Source organism: Nipponia nippon, unplaced genomic scaffold (assembly GCF_047370975.1).
Source record: "Nipponia nippon isolate SJK-2023a ecotype South Korea unplaced genomic scaffold, ASM4737097v1 scaffold_7, whole genome shotgun sequence".
Taxonomy (NCBI): Eukaryota; Metazoa; Chordata; class Aves; order Pelecaniformes; family Threskiornithidae; genus Nipponia; species Nipponia nippon.
This window is the reverse complement of record NW_028262391.1, coordinates 53230237-53250889: the sequence shown is the minus strand read 5'-3', so window position 1 is coordinate 53250889 and position 20653 is coordinate 53230237. Positions and strand designations below refer to the sequence as shown.

The following is a 20653-nucleotide window of genomic DNA, read 5'->3' as shown; positions in this document are numbered from 1 at the left end:
TACCACTGTCTGTTTGCCCTGTTCTAGTGCTTATCTGCGAACCTGCTGCTGACCACGGTCAAAGCAAGTGTAGCAGACCAGATATACCTTTGGTCCTTTTGTTCAGTGGTTTTGTTCGTAAAACACCACACTCAAAAGCTATGCGATAACTTTGCTACGAGTGCAATCTGCTTACAGCATGGCTTTTCTTGAGGGTCTGTCTATAAAAGAAACCAAGAATAAAACCAAAGAAACAGCTATTGTCCAAAACGCCTTCCAAGCCCATCCATCACAGTTTGCATAACTTGGGGACAAATGGGCACTGCCGCAGAGCTGCTGTAGTTATAGGGGCACCGTAGCGTGGTGCTGATTTAAATATGAACGAGGTTTAACGCCTCTGACCTTTTTCAGACTCACTCTTCCATATGCTATGACAGCAGCCCAACTGAGGCCAAAACATCAAGAGCAACTTCACACAGTTTTACATTTACAACTGAAGATTATTATATTCAACATGATATTGGAAAGTACTTTTTGCAAGTCTGTTCCCCTGTTTTGAAGGTGCCTGTGCAACAACACTGGACAGCTGAGCCTAACTGGGCTTCACACAATTTTCAGCAGCTGACTGCTGAAAGCAGCAATGCATCTCTTCCCCAGGAAGAGACTGTAGGTGGCAGCATTTTTATATGGAAAAAACAGAATTCACTTTTTCTAATATTCAATTTAGAGTCAGATTCTGAGTCCCTGGCTCACATGCAAGGATGTTTACTCTTGCAACCAGTTCCTCCCACAAAGCTATGTCTGTTAACGAAGTGCCCATGCAAGCCATCAATATTTTGGTCTAGACAAGAAGCTAAATTTTTCTATTTACTAACAGTCAAAAAGTCACTCAAATACAAGTTTAGAAACAGATGAAGCAACTGAAGCCTGCAAAATAGCACTATACCCTAGGAACATGGCTCTTGATTTTAAATAGAGTATTTTTATTACTTCCTAACCAGAATTCCTTTAGCTTTGCAGAGAGGTATATGATCAGTTTTTAAAAAAGAAAAAAAAAAAGAAAAAGAAAAGGCAAAAATCCCCAAACACTCTAGCTTAAAAAGTGCTATTAAAATATCATACAAGAATTAGCACTGGACAAAAAAGTTAGCAAATAAACCAAAGTTGAAAGCAAGTTTCTTTCAGTCTGTTTTTCCAGATGCATCATCAGCATCCGCATGTTAGCAATTTTTCATTATTCATAAATGTATTACAGGAACACAGCCAAACTACAAGCCAAGAAGCCTAACACACACATTTTTAAAAATAGGGAATGTGTCTTGGTTATAGAACAAAAGAACTCATTTTATCACTTGGCTTTACCGCTTGAGAAAATGGCTCCTGGTGTGCTGAACTCCATGATAAATGTGCCCCCTCTAGATCTTTATTGCCCTTGTAAATCAAAGGACTGACAGCAGTTAATAAGAAAGCTTTTGAGTGGTTTTGAAGTTTTGCTTTGTACAAATAAAATCTCATATTAAAGAATTTGCTAGTCCTCAAGGTGTGGAAAAATGAGTATGACTAGAACCTGTTGTGCTTTCTTTTTTTTAACTGTTTGTTTCCACTATTTTCAAAAAATCATTTTGTAGCAAGGGTACCAGAACAAAATAAGCCAATCACCCTGTATTGAAATATAAAAATTAGAGTCAGTGACTTAGTTATTAAAAAAAAAAAATCAAAATCTTTCTGGCATTTCTGTACCCTGTGATGTCTGGACAGGGCAACAAAATCAGAAGTGTACAATATAAAACATGAAAGACACTTCCATAATTTTACATTAGATGTTGACAATACTTCTACAAACCGTTTTTCACTACAGAAAGCGACGATTCTACATCCAAAAATTATCCGTCGAAATTCCCCTGTGATACTGTTGTAGGGAGGATAGGATTATTTGAGTCACCAGCTAACCCACTGCTATGGACAAAAGTTTTTAAATCCATTGGCAGAAACAACAGCAATATTCACAGATGGCCAAATTACGGTAAGTAGCACAAGTTCTACTTATATATGCACCTTTTGGTCAAGCAACAGTACCCTATAGGGAAACAAACAAATAAATTACTACAACACAAATATTTAAAGATCATATCATAAAGTGAACAGATCAATTTATAATTATAGACTTAAAAGTCTCCGTTAGAGATTACATTCTAGAACAGACATTTGGAAAAAATGGTTATGTGTAGGTCTTCAGAAGCAAACTGCAGTTTGGATAAGGACACTCTATGGCATCATGCATTGAGTATACAGCATCAGCATTGCACCGAATTACAGTTTAACCAAAACAAATTAGAATTAATGTTGTGGTGGCTTTCTGTTTTGCTTCCATGGCTTGCATTATCCCTGTTCAATTCCAGGCAGCACCATTCCTTCTAAAACAGCTTATGGCACACCCTGGCTGAGGAAATCTTAACAGGAAGCTACCGTTATTTGGACAAAGCTAAACATATTTATAGGGAAATAAGTATATTTCCTGTTCAAACTGGTAGCACAAAGGTATTATGTGACAAACTATCAACAGGTCTAAAGAAAGCCTAGCTTCTCTTGACTGGATTTTAAACACGTTTTAGAAGGCATCTCAACAAAAATAAATGTTAGTGGACATTGTCTCTTTAACTGTTCAGTTGTTCCCCCCCCCCAGTCCTAGGAAAAATAAAGCGGGGTTTTTCTTTTAAAACAAAGACAACCAATATTAAAGGAGCACATTAATAAGCATCATTTATGATTAGGATCCAAAGCATCAGGCATCAATATTTTCCAGCAGCACGGATCTTTTGTCGCCAAAGTCCCAAGGATGTCACTTATCACTAGCAGACACCGGAAAGCTACAGAGAAAAAGCAAATCAGACTGAAGTGTTACTGCCTTCTGCATGATTTACCCTTCTCCCTACACCCCGAGCCTGCCCTGCCCACAGCCCACCATCTGCTTGCTTATGCAGTTTTCCTTCATGCACTCTGCCCTTTAGGTAGGTAGAGAACCCTCTTTATCTGGGAGAGACTCAGCGACATGGATAATCAAACCTTTCTTCCTGAGGAGAGGCTACTGATCAGCAAACAGCAGCTCCTTCTCAGACAAGATGGAAAAATACACATCAAGAGCTATACACAAAGCAGGCTGTAAGTCTGGAGGGGGTAGCCTGCCGCACAGCCATCCAAGGCTCGGTTCATGGCCTTGATGAACTGTGGTGTGCTGGTATTTTCATTTAAAGCACTGGTATGTTTCTAACTCTCATCATTGGAAAGCACACCTAGAAATACAAACTGAATGTACTCGGTAAATGTATGCCTTCCCTAGTCTGTAGATGATCAGACTCTTCCGTGATTCTGCCAGCAGAATTACCTCCATTTGCTTTTTCCCCTATTACAAATTTCCATCACTGCCCCCACCCCAATATTAACAGATTGAAAGGAGAAGGCAAGAGATAAGGCCACTAAAAGTGTCCCTCAGCTGTGTTATTGTGGTTTTGTAGGGCAGCATTAGTTAAATTAGAAAACAGCTGGCAAGCAGAGGCTCCATAAAGCCGTACTTGATGGCTGCCCAGAGAACATGTCACCGATCTAATAAGGATCGAGGCCCAAACACGACACAGGACGTTTCACAGAAATAAAAACCAAGTTTCTGAAACATCTAATTACGTCACAGTTTAAAGACAAATACTAATTCCTGATGGAAGGTCCAACGTTCCCAAAGAAGTAGTGTGATCCCCAGGGCTGGAAAAGAGGTCAGAACATGACAAAAGATGTAGAAACTACACAGAATCTGGGTACCAACAGTTTTCTTCCTGCAGCTGACAGTGGCAGATCTTGGTTTAGAAAAGCCTACAAAGGTGTCCTTCTGTGCCACCAGTAAGTATAACCTTGCACTTGAGGAGAGTTTATAACACCTAACAAATCACAAGGAAGAGAATAACGGCAAAAAGTGAATTCAGAACGAAATTACAGGTGGCACGATTCAAGGCTGTTCACTTTCTGCAAACGAACTTTCTTCTAAAATGCAGTCATAACTGCTACTACAGGAACGGGACAGCTAGCTCAAACATCGCAGATGTCCTTCTCCACAGACAGCATAATGTTTCTTTGCTGCTGACTTCCCCCTTGAGGTTATCAAGGCCATTATTAAAGAAAGACTAGAGGTTGGTTTAGCATCTATAATCATGAATTTTATTTTTAAACTACTTTATGATGATTTATTCTTATTTTTCAATCCAGAAATTATTCTTAAAACTCTGAAAACAGTTATGTGTGAGTTTTGGGTTTTGTGGGGCGCTTTTTTTGTTTGTGTTTGGTTGGTTGGTTGGGTTTTTTTAAACAAAGTAAAAGCCCAGCAATTAATGATGGAATCACTTGTTCCATTTAAAGAACAAAACACAGCTCCCTCCCTCCCTCCTTCAGGTCAGTTGCCAGGTGCTCGTGTACTGCAGAACCTCTCTAAACTTTGAGTTTCAGCTCAGCAATCATGAGCCAAATCATATATAAGTATTGATGTTTGCCACTCTACAGTTAAATTACATCAAGCATCAATGCAATCAACTCATTAGCTGTTTTTTATTGAGCACCAGCATTCATTACTTCTCAATTCTTTGATTAAGCAACATATTGCCTGTATTCCCAGTCTACATCTACCAGCTGATTAGCTCAATAATACTGATAATCTTCTCAAGTCAAAAGAGCTGGGAAGGGAAGTAACTGAAATCCCTATGAGCAGACTCAATTTACTCCTTTTGTGTATAACATCAATACACTAAACTACTAGCAATACAATCCAGCAAATGAAACTTCAAATGTGCTAAGTTAGAGAGTAATCTTAACAAAAAGTCACAGCAGGTCATTAAAACGCCCCTTAATTGTCTCTAGATCATACTCTGTTATCCTTCAACAACCTTCCTGGCATGCTGAGATTTTAAATCTCTTCTGACTGACGCAAGAACCAAGAACAGAATTGAAGTGTGATTGTCACAAACGGAGTCTGAATGCCAAAGGTCAAAACAGCTTACTGGTATGCTGGCCCACTGCTCCAAATTTTATATCTTTTCTGTCCCTCGGTTATTGCCTGACATGATTTAACAACTGTAATTCCTTATTTAACGATGTCAAAGGTTTTTAGGAAATTGACTGTATTTCACCAACGATATATTTCTTCTTGATTACAGAGTGGTTAAGATGATTTTAAACCAAGACAGCAAAATAAAGCAGTAATAAAATCAATAAAAGGTGCTTAAAACATTCCTTCTATTAGGTAATGGCATTTAAAATATCCGTAGCTTGTAATGGCACTTAGGATATGCCCAAAAATCAATGAGCTAAATTACTTATTGAACTAGTTAATTTGAGCATTGAGTTTTATATGTATATTGATAAAACAAGCTACAAGAATACCAGCTACGTTCGAATTCCACGGTCAGATGTCTCCCTCTGCTGGAAAAAACCTCGAAAATCGCGACCAGAGATTTTTTTTGAAGGCGACACTAAAGACTGTAACGTCTAAAAGTCTCCACAAGAGGTCTCTAATTCTCGTAGAGTTTGTAAGCGAACGCTGCTTTTGCTGACATCTGCCAAGTGTTAAAAGATGCTAAGCGGCAACGCAAAACTTCAGGTTTCACCCAGAATTTGGTCAGACCTGAGAAATACGCAAAAAACACGTAACATGTGGGAAAAGTGCAGAAAATAAGGGATATCATAATGCTTTAAAAACAGCGAGACTATCCTCAAGGATTGTGCTAATACTTTGCATGTTAATAATTGTAGTTATTAGTACTTCCATGGTAGGTTCAGGAATAACAGCCTCGGGTTCTATTTTCTTGCTGGAAGTAAAGTACAAAAGACAAAGCCCTGTGTCTACACAGAGGTGCAAAAACCCTCCTACAAAGACTAGCCTAAGCACTCAGCGTAGCTCAGAGCCTGCTTCGCCTTTACATCGAGGAATGCTGTACTTCCGAGAGGAAAAACGTTTACAAAGAGAGAGGCTGAAAGCTTGCCAGCAAAATGAAACAAATTATCCTAACATAATCCCCTCAGAAGAAAGCAAACACCGACATAGTAAATATTTCCGCTTATTAACGTAAACTTCTGTCCCTGCTGTACTAGGAGCCCTGAGGTTACCTGAAGCTCTGGAAGGAGAGGCAGGGCGATGGAGTTTTTCCAGCCTGGGCCGCGACAGCTCCCGGAGCCGCGGACAGACGGGGAGCGGAGGCAGAGCGCGCAGCTCGGGGCAGGATACCACCCCGTAACGTGCCAGCAGCGCGCTCGCTCTCTACCGGGGTGAGAGGACAGCACCCCGGCATTTTAAACCTGCAGTCTAGGGGTAACGGTCACGTTATGGCACCGTTCTGAGGCCGCGCTCTCCTTTTTTGAAAGGTCATGGTGATTAGGAGACGGCCCCGACAACTGGGAAAAGGCAAACGCCACGCTCAGAGCCCACCAGAGCAGCAGAGGGAGCCGGGGAAGGCGGCCGGCCCCTGAGACCGCCGTCCCTGCAAGGGTTATGGGGCAAACGCTCCTGCAGGCCATTCAGTCGGCAGGCGGACGAGGGACCCGCTGGCTGGGGCCGGAGGCGGCTCGGCGGGGCTGCCCGCCTCCCTCCGACCCTGCCCCCTCAGACCCCCGCTGACAGGAGCCAGCCCCGCAGCCGCCCCCCCTCAGGCGGGGCGCGCCGCGGCGCAGCTGCGGGGAAGGGAGAGCGGCACCCCCGCGAACCCCCCGAGCGAGGGCCGCTCGCCGGCCCGGCCCGGCCCGCCCCTCACCTCTGGGCGGAGCGACGCGACTTCCCCAAGATGGTGCCGCGCCGCCGACGGCGGAGCGGCCCCTTCCCAAGATGGCGGCGGCGCGGCCGTCTCCCGCGACCTCTCCAAGATGGTGTCCGGCCTCCGCCGACCTCTTAAAGATGGCGGCGGCGGCCCCGCCCCGAAGCGGGGCAGGCTGGGAGCGGGGCCGCGCGGCGGGGAGCGGGCCTGGTGCGGGCGGCGCGGGCTGGCTGCGGAGCGGCGCGGCGCGGCGCGGAGCGGAGGCGGGCGGGCGCCATGCCGGAGCTGGCGGTGGACCGGGTGGTGGTGCACCCGCTGGTGCTGCTCAGCGTCGTCGATCACTTCAACAGGTGGGGCCGTGAGGGGCGCGGCGCCGCGGCGCTGAGTCACGGCCCCGGGCCGGGCCGGGCCGGGCCGCGAGGGGAACCGGGGCCGCGAGGGGAGCGGCGCCGTGAGGGGAGCGGCGCGCCGGGCGCCGGGGCGGGCAGATCGGGGTGGAAGGGACCCCGCGCCGTGAGGGGAGCGGCGCGCCCGGGCCCGGGCCGATCGCTCGGTGCCGGGGGCCGCGATCCCCGGCTGGCGGCGGGAGCGCGGCCTGCGGGAGCCGCCGGAGCCCCCGGCCCGGCCCCGCCGCCGCTGGTGTTTCCCTCTTCGGGAGGAGAAGAGCCCGCGGGGGGAGCGCTCGGGCGGCGGGGGGCTGTCAGCGCCCTGCCGAGGGCTCGGGGGCAACGTCCCGCTGCTTAAAACGGGAGCGGGGGAGGAACCGGCTTCGTTCCCACCGCTGCAGCCGGGCGAGCGGGGGGCGAGCCCCGTCCCTCGAACCCCTCGCGTCATCTGCGCCCGATTTAACTTCATCGCGCCGGCTGACGAGCGGCTCTAGCGTTAAAGGGGGAAAAAAAAAAAAAAAGAAAAAGAAAAAATCTCGCCAGGCGAACAGGCTTGCTGTTGTGAAAGCAAATTGCGGATGACACCGAGCAGTTTAAGAGCTTACTCACTTTTTTATAGCCCATTGTCCTGCGGAGAGGCGGCAGCCGTGCTTGTTTTGGGTCACCTTCCCCTCCTTAGCTGCATCGGACCACGCAGCCCATTCTGCATCGCTGGGTTACAAGGTTTGGTTCCGAGAGCACCAAAACGCCTTTTTTCTAGATGTAAATTAACCATCAGTAATAAAACAATCACAACGCCTTTCCTTCTGTTCCAACGCACGTGCTGTTCAACTTGCAGAAACTAGACGTGCCAACTTGTCCGCAGTTACCTTCTTTCCGGGATCAGGCTTTTTGTCGTAGGAACTGACAGTCTTTTCCATTTAGAATAGGAAAAGTTGGAAATCAGAAACGAGTCGTCGGTGTGCTGCTGGGCTCGTGGCAGAAAAAAATACTAGATGTGTCCAACAGTTTTGCAGGTGAGTTCGGCTGTCCGACCCTTGTTCAACCCTACTGAATTATTTAATAGATGAATTGCATTTGGGTTTCTTTAAGCCACCCTGCCAGACCACAGATTTTTCTCTCCATGTACAAATCAGCCTATATCAGACAAAAAGTGCTAAGTGCTGTCAAAAATACACCTATTCCAGCCAGTCTTGTGCTGCATTTGCCCTGTAACCTTGTGCAATGTGGAATGTTTCGGGAGCGGACGTAAACCTCTTTTAAAATGCTGGTGAATATTTTGCTGCATTGGACTCGCTGACCTCTGCTGAGCGATCAGTGTCTCAACGTGTCATACAGAAACCACAGCTCTCGGTGCTGATGTAGCTGTTACCTACTTGTGTAAAGATTTAATGTGTATTTTACCTTCACTTTTCCTCAGATTTTGTCCAATTAGATACGAGCTCTTTCCTTAAGTATGTTGTGAATAGTGTTGAAATAGTTTCCTCTTAAATACTTACATGTGATGGTAAAAGTACTTCTTGAATGCACGGCTTTTGCTGACCCATTTGTGTTAGTTAGATCATTTCCTTCCCAGTGGGGCTACTCTGTGACAAAGCAAAATTATCTCAGTTTATATATGGAGTTTCACAGTTTATGTGGAGTTCTTCTCCCAAGTGTGGACTTTTTTTTTTTTTTTTTTTTTTCCCAATTTTTGGAGGCACTTTTTCCATTTGAGTTGAAAAGGGTTTTTTTTGTTGTTTTGGCAGCCTTTCGACTATGAAGGTTTTAGTATACCTATAAATTAAAAGACTGAGACCAGTCTTTGTTCTCAGAACTGAGACGTGCTAGCTGATAAAATTACTAGTTGTTTACTCAAGGGTAAATAGTCCTTACTTAAAAAGTGCCTCGTTTTGTTCTAGTAGTCTGTAAAAGCGCTGATGATGTGTTCTACCCTAAAAACTAATATTTCTCTAAGTAGACTGCTGTTGATCAACAAGCTATGAAGTCTGCTGGGATACTCAGTTTATCATATCCAATGTCTGTGCGCACGACTGAGTCACTTTGGGGGGGGGGGGGGAGGATTTCTCTCTGATGCTTGATGTTGTCCACTGAGGATAACCCTCACAAAGCTTTGCATTTCATTCCTCAGTTCGAAACTGTTCGTAATTATGAGACAGCCGCTGCCTGAGAGAACTGACCAGCCCGCAGGTTAGCTTGCGCAGCATAGTGTTGCAGAGCAGTTGAAACCGATTAAATGCTCCTTTAGCGGCCAGAGATATCCTAAAACACAGCGTTTCTGTAAACATTTTCAGTCTGGAAGTTGGATTCGTAAATAATGGGATTTGGTTTTATTCCCAGTACCTTTTGACGAGGATGACAAGGATGATACCGTGTGGTTTCTAGACCATGACTATCTGGAGAACATGTATGGAATGTTTAAGAAGGTCAACGGTAAGTTGAGGTCTTGCAGCCAGGGTTACTCTCCTGGCGACTTTCCAGACTCTGTATGGGAAAGTGGATTCATAGAAAATTAATTGCTTACTTAAGAAGCCGCTCCATGCTAATTCCTTGTGTGGCTTCACTTTCGGTTTCCGTGGGTTAATTTGTGCAAGTAGTTTGTGTTCTTAACACATTAATTTATACCTTGTTAATTTTCCCAAGTCTCCTGACAGCTTTGTATCTTCAGAATAATTCAGATTTCAGAAATGCCATTATTTCTGAAGAATTTCAAAGCTTTATAACCTGTTTTATACAGATGTGCCCTGAAAACAGTTTTTTATGAATGTGAAAGTTACAAACTTTTAAGTAATTACTCTACTTGCTCTTCACCACTGTTTTTAAAAGTGTCTTCACTGCTCAGTGTGAGACTTTAGAGCTGAATTTCAGTCATAAGTTAAATGCCTATGAATTTTCTTAGCGCTGGGAACAATCATCACTCTCATGATACAGTTTGCGTTGCTAGAATTTTTGCTTTCTTAGATGTCAGAGTTTCAAGCTGTCACATCCTGTTATCTGCAAAATTAATACATAATACGAAATAGTCCAGTTTAGTTAAGAACCTAGGAGTGAAGTTCTATATGTGATCAGTAAGCTACAGTAAGTAGGTATGATTCGTAAGCTGCCTTTGTCACTAGCCATGTCATTGTCTTGCTACCGTGATTCATTTCCCCCTACTTTACACTCGTCTTCTATACGCATCAGATTTTCACCCTTGATTTGCTAATTCAGTCTCTGCCTAAATCTTTCTGCTGTTGTCTTACCACGCGATTCTGATTTAAAATCCTTTCTGGTTTTGCTCAGCTAGAGAAAGAATAGTTGGTTGGTACCACACAGGCCCTAAACTGCACAAGAACGACATCGCCATCAATGAACTGATGAAAAGATACTGTCCTAACTCCGTAAGTGCGGCACTTCCCCCTGCCCCTTCCTAAATGGGAAATCTGGGAACCCTTGGCCCCCACCTTTGTTACGGGTGATAGAGCGCGTTAAAGACCTGGTAGCTGGAAAGTGATTGAGGAACTCAGATCAGAGTCTTTTGAAACAGCTATAGGTGCCTTTTCTCAATGCCTGAAGTTAACACCTCTGAGCAGCCAGCGTATCAGTGCTGTGGAGTGAAGACCTGACTTAGGTATTCTTTCCTAGTCCTTGAATAAAACCTGGTTTTCTGAAACGTTTGCTTTTTTCTTAAGGTGTTGGTGATTATTGATGTGAAGCCAAAGGACCTGGGGCTGCCCACAGAAGCTTATATTTCGGTTGAAGAAGTTCACGATGTGAGTATTCAACGTGTCTCTCTGCCTTTTCCTAGGAAAAGGGTTTCCATTAAAAGGTGGCTGTTAGGATTGCCTTATTTTCTGAAGGATGCACGGCCCATGGCACATAGTTGCCTTTACAGATGGGATGCTGCGCTCGCTAGTGAGGGCCTGTGACTTGCAGCCAAAGTCTGCTGAAAGCAGAGGTTAAATGAAGTCACAGATTGGAGCACTTTGAAGATGTCACTTCTACCTGTCAGCCTGTTTGCAGAGGTGTTCTGAGTAATCGCGTGCTTATTCACTTGTGCAGCTGCCAGTGCTGAGTAGGTAGGTCAGGCACGAGCAGCACTCGCTAATCACTTGCAGCACCGTGCAGACAAACAACATCCAGCAGTAAGTCCGCTTTAGCTTTTCATTTGCAATTGGTTGATTTCAACTACGTTCTGGATGTACATTAAAAAGTTTGATCCTTTTGCCTTTCTGAGACCCTCACTAAGGAGAAAAACTGCTCCCAGTAGTGTAGATATTCTATCTGCAGGATTTGTTCTTAGTTTTGTGAATTCGCAACAGTCCCGGTGGTGCTTTCTGTTTACAGCTGTATGTGGTTTTGAAAACACATGGGTAAAACTCATTCTCGGGAACTCAGCCTGGGAATCTTTTAAATATCTTCCTTAATATCCAGTGCATAAATTATAATCTTAATGAGATTGCTCCGTATTAGTATTTTTTTTCTGAATTTACAGACTTCTGCCCTTAGCTGCGCACCGAGTCCCCGGGCACTCTGTTTTGCCGTACTTTGCCCCATTGCCTCTTCCTGATCCTGTCGTGCAAACAGGCGTCAGTTACTCTTACGCTGTGACGCCGTGCGAGTTGCCCCACTGTTCGCCCGCGAGACGCCTGCACTGGCTAGCTGGCCTGCGCCCGCGTGCCTGCAGCCGGCTCCCTGCTCAGTCTGACCATGTCTCCTCTGTCCTTGCACCTCGAAGGACGGCACCCCGACCTCCAAGACCTTTGAGCACGTGACTAGCGAGATCGGCGCAGAGGAGGCAGAGGAAGTTGGTGTCGAACACTTGCTACGGTAAGCATCTTTAAACCGAAAGCGTTCTTAGGAGGCTAGCGTAGCAGTGAACGCGATCCATCTGGCATCTCCCGGTGCCAGCTTCCTGGGGGAAGCGCGGATCTTGTTAAACACACTGCATAAATTCTAAGAGCGTATTCATTTAGCAGTCTTGCTTGGCATATTCACTCAGCGCTAGTGAAAAGCGCGACTGCCCGCTGATGAGATGATGAAAACTACATATTCGTTCTATCAAAGCTGCAGAATATTGCATCGCTTGCAACTGTCTCCAGCCGCCGCGCACCTCACGGAGCAGGACTGAAGGGGAGCGCTGCTGGTGGGCCGGTAACTCTCCAGCCAAAAAGAGAGAGCAGTGGCCCTATACAAACCACGTCACCTTTTCACCAGTCAGAAATCCTGTTGTTTATTTCCCTTTATCCCTCTAACTGGTGTTACAAATACTATTCCAAAGAGAACATACGCGCACCACAGGATACAACAACAATGTAGTTTAGCTACGCTTTGTGACGTACATCGGTTTGTTCTCGTTCTTGGACTCGAAGCATTCGTTTCAGCTGGGCTTCAAACTGCTCCTCTGTTTAAGCTGGAGAGAGCTCTTAAGTGAGTGTGCCCACCTGTTAACGAGAAGGCAAGGTAACGGTCCGGTGCTGATTCTTTCTCTTGCGGGTGTTTCAGAGATATCAAGGATACAACGGTGGGCACCCTGTCCCAGCGGATCACAAACCAGGTCCATGGCTTGAAGGGACTGAACTCCAAGCTTCTGGACATCAGGAGCTACCTAGAGAAAGTAGCCATGGGCAAACTCCCCATCAATCACCAGATCATCTACCACCTTCAGGACGTCTTCAACCTGCTCCCAGACGTCAACCTGCAGGAGTTTGTCAAGGCCTTTTATCTGAAGACCAACGACCAGATGGTGGTAGTTTATCTGGCTTCTCTGATCCGCTCCGTGGTTGCCCTGCACAACCTCATTAACAACAAGATTGCCAACAGGGATGCAGAGAAGAAAGAAGGACAGGAAAAAGAAGAAAGTAAAAAGGAGAGAAAAGATGAGAAGGAGAAAGACAAGGAGAAGAGTGATGTCAAGAAAGAGGAGAAAAAGGAGAAAAAGTAAAATGTGTAGTTTTTTTATTTGTAAATTAAAAATCTTGTAAACTAAATCACGTTGAGGCTGGGTTCTTTTCTCCCGTTGAAATGGTCGGTGCTCTGCTTTCCCCAGCTTTGGCACGGGCTTTTTGTGTTCGTCGTAGCGTGGCTGGGCAGCTCTCGCAGCAAGCAGACGGGTCCTGCAGGGCAGGCCTGGCGCTCTGGGCCTCGGCCCCAGGCAGGGAAGGGGTAAAAGTGGGGGGGAATTTTTTTATTTAATCTTTTCTAGTGCAGCACTCTTCCTTCCCCCAGTGCTCCTCCAAGGACTATTAGGCCAACAGCTGAGGACTTCTACCACGTGCTGTGTTAGACTCCACGCTATCTGCTTGTCTTACCAGTCACCGAGTTTGCGCTGCTGTGTGAGACCTGATTTATTAGTGTCAACTCATTTTTGCGCTGAGGAGGAGGTGCCGAGTTCTGGAAGCACCACGGAGTGAACAGCAGAGGCTGTTGCTGCTGCTGCCTCTTTTCTTCCAGCTGTACTTTCTGCTGGGCTAGTATTTTTTTTTCCTCTATGCTTTCTAGCTGGGCAGTGACGAGATCGGGGCTGGCTGTTTTGTTACCTGACACTTTAAAAAAAAGTAAAGAAAAATGTCCTGGCTGATGTGATGCTCTGCAGGTGTGGAAGCACAGAGGGGCAAGAAGATGGGGTGAGGAGGGAGGGCTGGGCATGGTGCTGCCACGGCGTGCAGATCTTCCCTTCCTCCTGCAGGACACCAGCTCATTACTACAGCAGGCTCGCAGCGTGCATACGTATTTGCATTTTTCAGGACTAATGGGTTACAATTAGCCAATTTCATGCAACGCAGACATCTGTATATTTAATCTGGTTCCTGTTTGCACGGTCCTTGGGCACCCTGTGGCCTGGCGGCGTAGCGCAGGTGGCACGTCACTGCCGTTGCAGCTTCCGCCGCTCTGCGCCAGGGAAGGAACCGGCTTCGCTGCCCGGGCCGCCCTGCCAGCCCACGGCTGCTCGCCCCTCAGGCTCCGTGGTTAAAACAGCTGCGGTGGCACCGAAAGGGGCCGGCCTCAGCAGAGCGCCGTGCTGGCGCGACACTGGGGAAGTGCCAGGGAGCCACCCTTGCGCAGCATCTCCGGGGCAGCCACGCCTGTAACCTGCCACCCTGTCCCACGTCACCGTCCCACGCCAGGGCCAGGAGCGCAGGCCGCTGCTCCCTGCCCGCCTGGGCCAAAGGGGCAGGGAGGACTCGTGCTGCAGCACCGCAGTAGCCACTGAAGCTGAATCGAAAAGCAGCTGTAGGAGAGAGGGCAGAGGGGGCCGTGCCTCTCCCCGCCACGAGACGCCACCAATTCCCTGCCACCTCCCGGGCCAGGGCGTGACTCGTGCCCGGGGCTCCAGGTAGACGTGAGCGCTGCGTCAGCACGCCGGTGCCAGGAGGCTGCAAAGTGCCAGCAGCGATCGAAGCGTTGCTTCTGCGACGGGGCTGGCACCGGCTGTGCCACACTGGGCGCGAGTACAAACTAATAAAAAAAACCCACCCCAAACCCACACAAAGAACCAACCAGCCAAGGCGGCCGCTGAAAAGCAAAGTCATGGCAAAATTCCTGGCTGCAGACTGGCCGCTGGGGATCTGAATAGCGGGTTTGTTCAGTTCTGCTTGTGTTGGAGCTTTTACTAAACACCGCCAGCCTATGGCCATTGGCCTCCTTCACCTGATGGTGTTCCACCAATGCCGCTCCGGGTGTCGCACGGCGGCACGGGGAGCTCCGGCTCCTGCAGACATTTTTAGCCAAGTGTGATTATAGGTTGGGCGAAGGCAGGCAGGAGCGCTGCGCCCAGCCTGACCCTCCTGCACATGTATTATATGTAATAACACACATTACTCATGACTCGAGGCGCCTATCGCAGCCCTTCAGCCCCCGCCGAGCCTGCACCGGGCTGTCCCCCGTGCGCCACACCGAGCCGGCACACGCACCTCGGCAGCTGCTTATTGTTTATTGCACAAGAAGTCGGCATCGCTGAGGCAGGATGGTGCAGTACAAAACTATCCGGTTACCAGTCAAAAGCTATTGCAGTGTCTCGTATCCACGGCCTTCCTTTCGGTACAGCTATGTACACCGACGGTGGCGCGGGTCCCTCGCCCCGGGGCGCGCTGGGAGGGGCAGCAGCGGGGGTGGCACCCAGGCGAGGGGCAGAGGCCTGATCCTGCCCTCAACGCAGCTCCGGGAGCTCCTGCCACCAGCCCCGCCGGCAACAGAGGAAACACAGGGAGTTTGGGCCGAACCCACAAACCAAGCAGAGGCCAGATGTGCCCCAAACGCGACCGGAGCCCCCGAGGCTGCTGCAGAGGACCAGCTCCGAGCCACACACCACTTAACCATGACATACAACAGCGCAGGGGCCACGCACACGCCACAGACACGGTCAGCCAGGCCCTGGGCCCGGGCAGCTGCGGGTCCGGCAGGGGAAGGGGCCCTCCCAGCCCTCGTGCGGTGCCTCGGCCCCCGCTGCATCCCCCTTACCTTTGCTGGGTGCAGGATAGGGCCCAAAAGTGACCTGAGAGTTGGTTCAAGAGCCATTTCCCCTCCTTGCCTGCATTTATTAAAATGCCATGAGAAGGCAGAAAACACTAGGGGGGGGAAAAATAGCCTGTGCCGAAACTGGATCTCATTTAACTGTGTCTGCGAGGGGGGACCGGGGAGCCTCAGTGCACCGTACGCTGCCTGCCAAGGCCCAGGGCTTCCCCCCGTCCCCCAGCGCCAGCCCGCGCCCCTCACGAGCTGAGCGGAGCCAGGCTTGTGCGGCCACCTGCCCGTCGCACCTCGAATTTGTTTGGGCAGGGAAACGTGAACCTGTTTCCCTCGGGGCTGCGTTAGCGCAGATCTCGTACAGGAACAAGAGCAACAGTATCCGCAGCTGCCTGTGCACCATCCCGCGGCGTGGGCTCGGCGCTGGGCTCCGCGGGCACCGGCAGGCAGGACCTCGCGGCCGGCAGCGCTCCAGAGCCCTTCCCGCTCTGGGAAAGCGCCAAAGCTCTGTCACTCCTGTCCAAATCCTTCCGTCTCCTCAATCGCATAAAGCAGCTTCTCCTTCAGCTGTTCGTAGCTCTTGTAGGGAGGGAGATCCAGACGGTTGAAGCTGCAGAGACAGCAGAGGCTGTGAATAGCACCGCAATCCCCATTCTCCTCCCTCCTCCGGCCTCGGCCGCGCACAGCAGCTGCGATAAGATGCACGGCCGGGAACAGCAGCTACGTCCCGTGGGAACGCGGGTGGAGGGGACGGAGGGCGCCCGGGGCCCGCGCAGCCCCGCAGAGACTGCCAGCGGTTGTCCCCGTGCGCTCCTAACGGGGCCAAGGAGAAATGACTTACCATGTATGGCTCCGAGGCAGCCACGTCTCTTTGCCAACTTTATCGATGCAGAATTTCTGGGGCCCATTGCTGCCTGTTAATTATAAGCACAGCAAATCTCATTTACATGACCAGGAGCTGAAAAAAACCCCTCCGACACACCGTCAGCCAGCAGATCGCACCGTCACACACCCTCATGATCCTAGAGACACATCGGGGCATAAATCCGTAGCAGCACTCACTGCCTGTTCCGACCCCTTTGCAGAGAGGATGTACAAAAAACAAGAGATGAGAAAGCTGAAAAGCGTATTCACAGCATAGCGAGGTAACGGCGTGGCTTCTAAGCAGGACGCTTAAATAGCAAGTGCTAAAATGTGGTTATCTGTAGACCCACAGGACGGAGCGGGCCCATCCAAGAGTTTTAAAGGGCCTGGCTCAGGAAGTCTGAGTCACTGAGGTCGCTTTTTAACAGATTGCGAATGCTGGAGACATTCCAGGGGGCTGGAAAAAAGCTAATACGCCAGCAGGAATGAACGAGCGGGCTAAGTTAGCTGGTTAGCTTGACACTGATTCCAGGAAAGTCAGGGAAAGGCTGGTACAGGCCCCAAATAGTAGCAAATTAAAGGATGAGAGCAGAATAAGGCCACATTGGTTTTCTGGAAAAGGGGCTTCATCGCAGAAAAATCAAAACTAAATCAAAAATCAGATCTCATTCAAAAGGAGATTACGAGCTGGACTGACAAAGTTAACTGTGGCAGCACGGTTCACGGCTAAGGAATTTGTCTGGGTACAGCACGCCACCATGCTCAGACGTCACGGCTGCTTCACTGCTTACGTGCTGTGGGCTGTCTTGAAGTCTGTGATGGAGGCACGGCCAGCCGGGTCCCAGCCGCCAGCCCCCCCCGCCTCCCCAGGACCCCCGCCCAAGCCGAGCGCCCAGAACACGCACCGATGAGCTCCGCGAACCCCCCGACGGGCAGGCGGCAGGTCCCCGTCACAAACTGCAACAGCCGGATCCTCTTCTCGTTGTCCATCTCTTTAACCACCTACGACAAGAACACGGCAGGAGAGTGGGATCCCTGCCACCCCAAGCCCGCAGCCCGGCTGGGCCTGGGGCACCGTCCTGCAGCACAGCTCCTGCCGTGAACACCCCGCACCCTCCGGCCAGCCGGGCTCGGACACAGCCCGGGGCAGCGCAGCACGCCAGGCACGTGGTCCAGCCCTCGCCTCCAGTCCTGCATCCTCGGGGACGAGCGCATCCCACGGGGCCTGTGGGGAGCAGCTCTGCCCGGCCTTGCCCTCTTTCAGAGCCATTTTTGACCCCCTTCTCTCCTGGCCAGCACGGAGCAGCACTGCCCGAACTGGCACAGCTCTGTGACATGTCATCCCCTTCTGTCACCCTGCCCAAGAGCAGCAGCTATTGCTAGAAGCGTGCTGACCACTAAGTGCTGCCTGCTGTCCTCGGCGGCGGTGCCGGGGCCTCTGCCAGCCACAGCCAAATGCTCCTTGCTGAACACGTGCTCGCGGTTGTATTTTGTTCTTCCTGACAGCTTGCGAGGCTGCCCGCCCCAGGCCAGCCCTGCCTGCCCCAGGCTGCAGGCAGGGGATGATCCCAGGGCTGTGGAGAGGGTCAGAGGTGCTGCCGGTGCCAGGACTGACCTGCCAGAACCACTGGATCTGTTTGCTGTTCTTGGTGTAGTGCCGGTAGATGGTGTTCTTCTGCCAGTCGTTCATGTCGATCTCCTGCATGCCGCACAGCATCAGCTGGGAACAGGACAGTCAGCAGGGGCACAGAAACAGGGCCCTGCACCCACGCTTTGGACCATGGACTCCTCCAGGGCCGGGCTTCACAAGGCACAGGCTCCAGCCCTGGGCCACAGAGGTGTCGGGGGGAATTCCTCGCCTCCCATGAGATGTTTTCTTGCTAACAGACCCAACGAGCCACCCCACAGACCCAGCCACCTGGGGCGGCGGTACCGCCGTCACCAGAGCCGAGGAGCAGAGGGTGCGAGCTGAGCCTGTGCGCTCTGCCGTCACCACGTGCCATTCCCAGGGCAGCCTGCGGCGGGGTGGGAAGCACCGGTACCTCCGTGTCCCCGTCCCAGCACGGGCACCAGCTCACCTCCAGCTCCTTCTCATCGAAGTACCGCAGCCACTCCAGCGGCACCACCTCGTTGAAGCCGTCCAGGAAAGCCTTGGTCTGCTCCTCCACGCCCCGCGTGAACCTCCAGTCCGTCAGCAGCCTGGGAAGGCAGACGGCAGTCGGCAGGCAGCCAGCACCGCTGGCCCGGCACAGGGAACCCCCACCATCCCTGCTGCTGGCGGGGAGGCCCCGGGGAGCCCCAGGGGTGCGTGGGGAGGGGGAAAGGGGCTCCTGCAAATCACCACCTCAGTTCCCACTAGCGGGTTTCTCTCTCTGCCTCCAAACCCGTGAGCAGCGGACAGCCCTGAGCACAGACAAGCAGCCTTCGGGAGGCTGAGGGGTGCAAACCACGTCCCCTGGCCAGAGCCTACCACCAGCAGGAGGAGTGGCCCTGGCAGCCCCCAGCCAGCCCAGCAGCGGACAGGCAGGGTGAGCAGCCACGGGACAGGGAGAGAAGTCTCACCCTCTCTCCCCTCTCCTCTTTCCTGAAAGTACTGGCAACTGCCCAGCCAGCAGCAAGCCAGACCGCAGCGGAGCTCGGCCGACCGCGCCAGCCCATACTTGTCGCAGGCCACATAGCCCAGGGAAGCAGCCACGTCCCAAGCCCCATGTTCCCATCCCAGAATGCCCTGCAGCCGCAGGGGCAGGCGCCCGGCAAGGGCCTGGGACGGTCACTCACATGATGTACTCCTCCTTGTTCTCCTCCGTCACCCGGATGCTCTCACCGCCCTCCTTCAGCTCATGGGTGGTCACCTTGCCCAGAATCTCCATGTCCTGGATGAAGTACAGCTCCAGGCCGCACTCCTCCAGGCTGTTCTCCCTGTGGGAGGACACCGGGTTGTGGTTTCCGACGGAGGCACCTGGCAGCAGCGAGGGGCCATGGGGAGGAGCGCTGCCTCCCCCGCAGCAGGACGGGCCCCGGGCCGGGAGGGAGCATGGGGCACTCACTTGGTCCAGACGATGGAGTTGTAAAACTCGGGGTCGATGGATTCCAGGTCCTTCAGCGTGGGCCGCTTGTTCAGCATCCGCTTGTAGAAGGGCAGCGTGAAGCCGGTATCGATGAACTTCCCATGATACAGAGCCTGCAACAGGGAGGCGACGCCGGGTGACGGGGGACCCCAGGACAGACCCACGGGGCAAGGCGGTGCTCCACCACCGGGGCAGCCGCGGGGCGAAACAGAATCGCTCCTGGGGTCCCAGAGCTGCGGTGCTTGCTCCCGGCTGGCAAATGCGGCAGGGAGGAGCGGGCTCCCCCCGACAGCGCTGCCCGGGGGCAGCTCGCCCGGTGCGGAGTGTGCTTGCAGCCCCTCTCCCCTCCCCACCACAAATTCCACCCCGTCTCCTTCTCCCCTCACAGCTCTATTAAGAGCACTTGTTTAAACAGAGCTGTGCTGCGGCTTCCCTGAATCCCTGGCTTCCAGGAGCCCCAAGGCAAAGGCAGCCAAAAATAATGCAGACGCTTGTCTAGAACGGCCCAGCGGTGAGTAATAGTCTGGGGTTTTATTGGTATCCTGCAACGCGCAGGGCAGGGCAGGGCAGGACAGAGCGGGGACCCGAGCCGCCGCCTCCCGCACACACCTCACTGGGCCACGGGCCAGGGACCCTTCCCCAAGCTCACAGAGCCCCTGCAGCCCCCCTGCCAGCCCAGGGCTGGGCAACCTGCAGCACGTTGGCCTTGGGGAATGCGAGACGAACGGGAGGAGCCGTTCTGGGGCTTGGACAGCTGGAAAATCTCACACTGCTTGGGCTAAAAATAGTCCCCGGAGCTGCAGACCCGACAGCACCTGGGGTGGCAGCCAAAGACCTGGAGCCATCCCCGCCACAGAGCCCCTGGGAAACCAGGTCCCCTCCGGCCCCACGGCCATTCCCCAGATTTAAAATGCATCACCCCGCAGCCTTCCTCGCAACACCCCTCGATGGCCCGTCTCCCACGGACCCGCACCTGAGCGAGACGGGGCTTAAGGAGGGCAACAGTACCGAGCCGAGCACAGCCATGGCACGGGGAGCCGCCCCTCACCCTGCTCACCACCCCCGTCCCCTGCAAGGCCCCTGCTCCGTTTGGGGGACACAAACGAAGTCTTGTCTCCCGTCACCTCGG

At 51.3% G+C, this 20653-nt stretch overlaps 3 protein-coding genes across 9 annotated transcripts in view; 1 reads left to right on the top strand and 2 right to left on the bottom strand.

Moving 5' to 3' along the window:
• ZFHX3 (zinc finger homeobox 3) overlaps positions 1 to 6870 on the bottom strand; it is a 683250-nt gene extending 676380 nt beyond the window's left edge. Inside the window, exon 1 of the mRNA XM_087738652.1 lies at positions 6762 to 6870. The gene's annotated coding sequence lies outside the window, so the exon portion shown is untranslated. The remainder of the gene's footprint in view (positions 1 to 6761) is intronic.
• A 104-nt stretch (positions 6871 to 6974) lies between these two features.
• PSMD7 (proteasome 26S subunit, non-ATPase 7) lies at positions 6975 to 13116 on the top strand. The gene is made up of 7 exons (XM_087738666.1): positions 6975 to 7111; positions 8072 to 8163; positions 9488 to 9580; positions 10430 to 10527; positions 10819 to 10899; positions 11865 to 11956; positions 12632 to 13116. The coding sequence occupies exons 1-7, from the start codon at positions 7038 to 7040 to the stop codon at positions 13068 to 13070; spliced, it is 969 nt and encodes a 322-aa protein (XP_087594792.1). The 5' UTR covers positions 6975 to 7037; the 3' UTR covers positions 13071 to 13116.
• Positions 13117 to 13260: 144 nt separating this feature from the next.
• WWP2 (WW domain containing E3 ubiquitin protein ligase 2) overlaps positions 13261 to 20653 on the bottom strand; it is a 45775-nt gene continuing 38382 nt past the window's right edge. For all 7 annotated transcript variants that reach the window (XM_087738658.1, XM_087738660.1, XM_087738659.1 and 4 more), the window contains 7 exons: positions 19504 to 19637; positions 19235 to 19375; positions 18535 to 18655; positions 18072 to 18176; positions 17362 to 17458; positions 16434 to 16506; positions 13261 to 16202 (listed from right to left, as the gene is read on the bottom strand). In XM_087738658.1, the coding sequence (XP_087594784.1) occupies positions 16103 to 16202; positions 16434 to 16506; positions 17362 to 17458; positions 18072 to 18176; positions 18535 to 18655; positions 19235 to 19375; positions 19504 to 19637 (771 nt within the window). In that variant the 3' untranslated portion in view covers positions 13261 to 16102. The remainder of the gene's footprint in view (positions 16203 to 16433; positions 16507 to 17361; positions 17459 to 18071; positions 18177 to 18534; positions 18656 to 19234; positions 19376 to 19503; positions 19638 to 20653) is intronic.

Bases quoted from the DNA above. Each gene is read 5' to 3' on its own strand.
- PSMD7 (XM_087738666.1), top strand. From the start codon at position 7,038: ATGCCGGAGCTGGCGGTGGACCGGGTGGTGGTGCACCCGCTGGTGCTG. The intron at 8,164-9,487 runs GTGAGTTCGGCT...TTTTATTCCCAG, and splicing joins TGTGTCCAACAGTTTTGCAG to TACCTTTTGACGAGGATGAC. The intron at 10,528-10,818 runs GTAAGTGCGGCA...TTTTTTCTTAAG, and splicing joins AAAGATACTGTCCTAACTCC to GTGTTGGTGATTATTGATGT.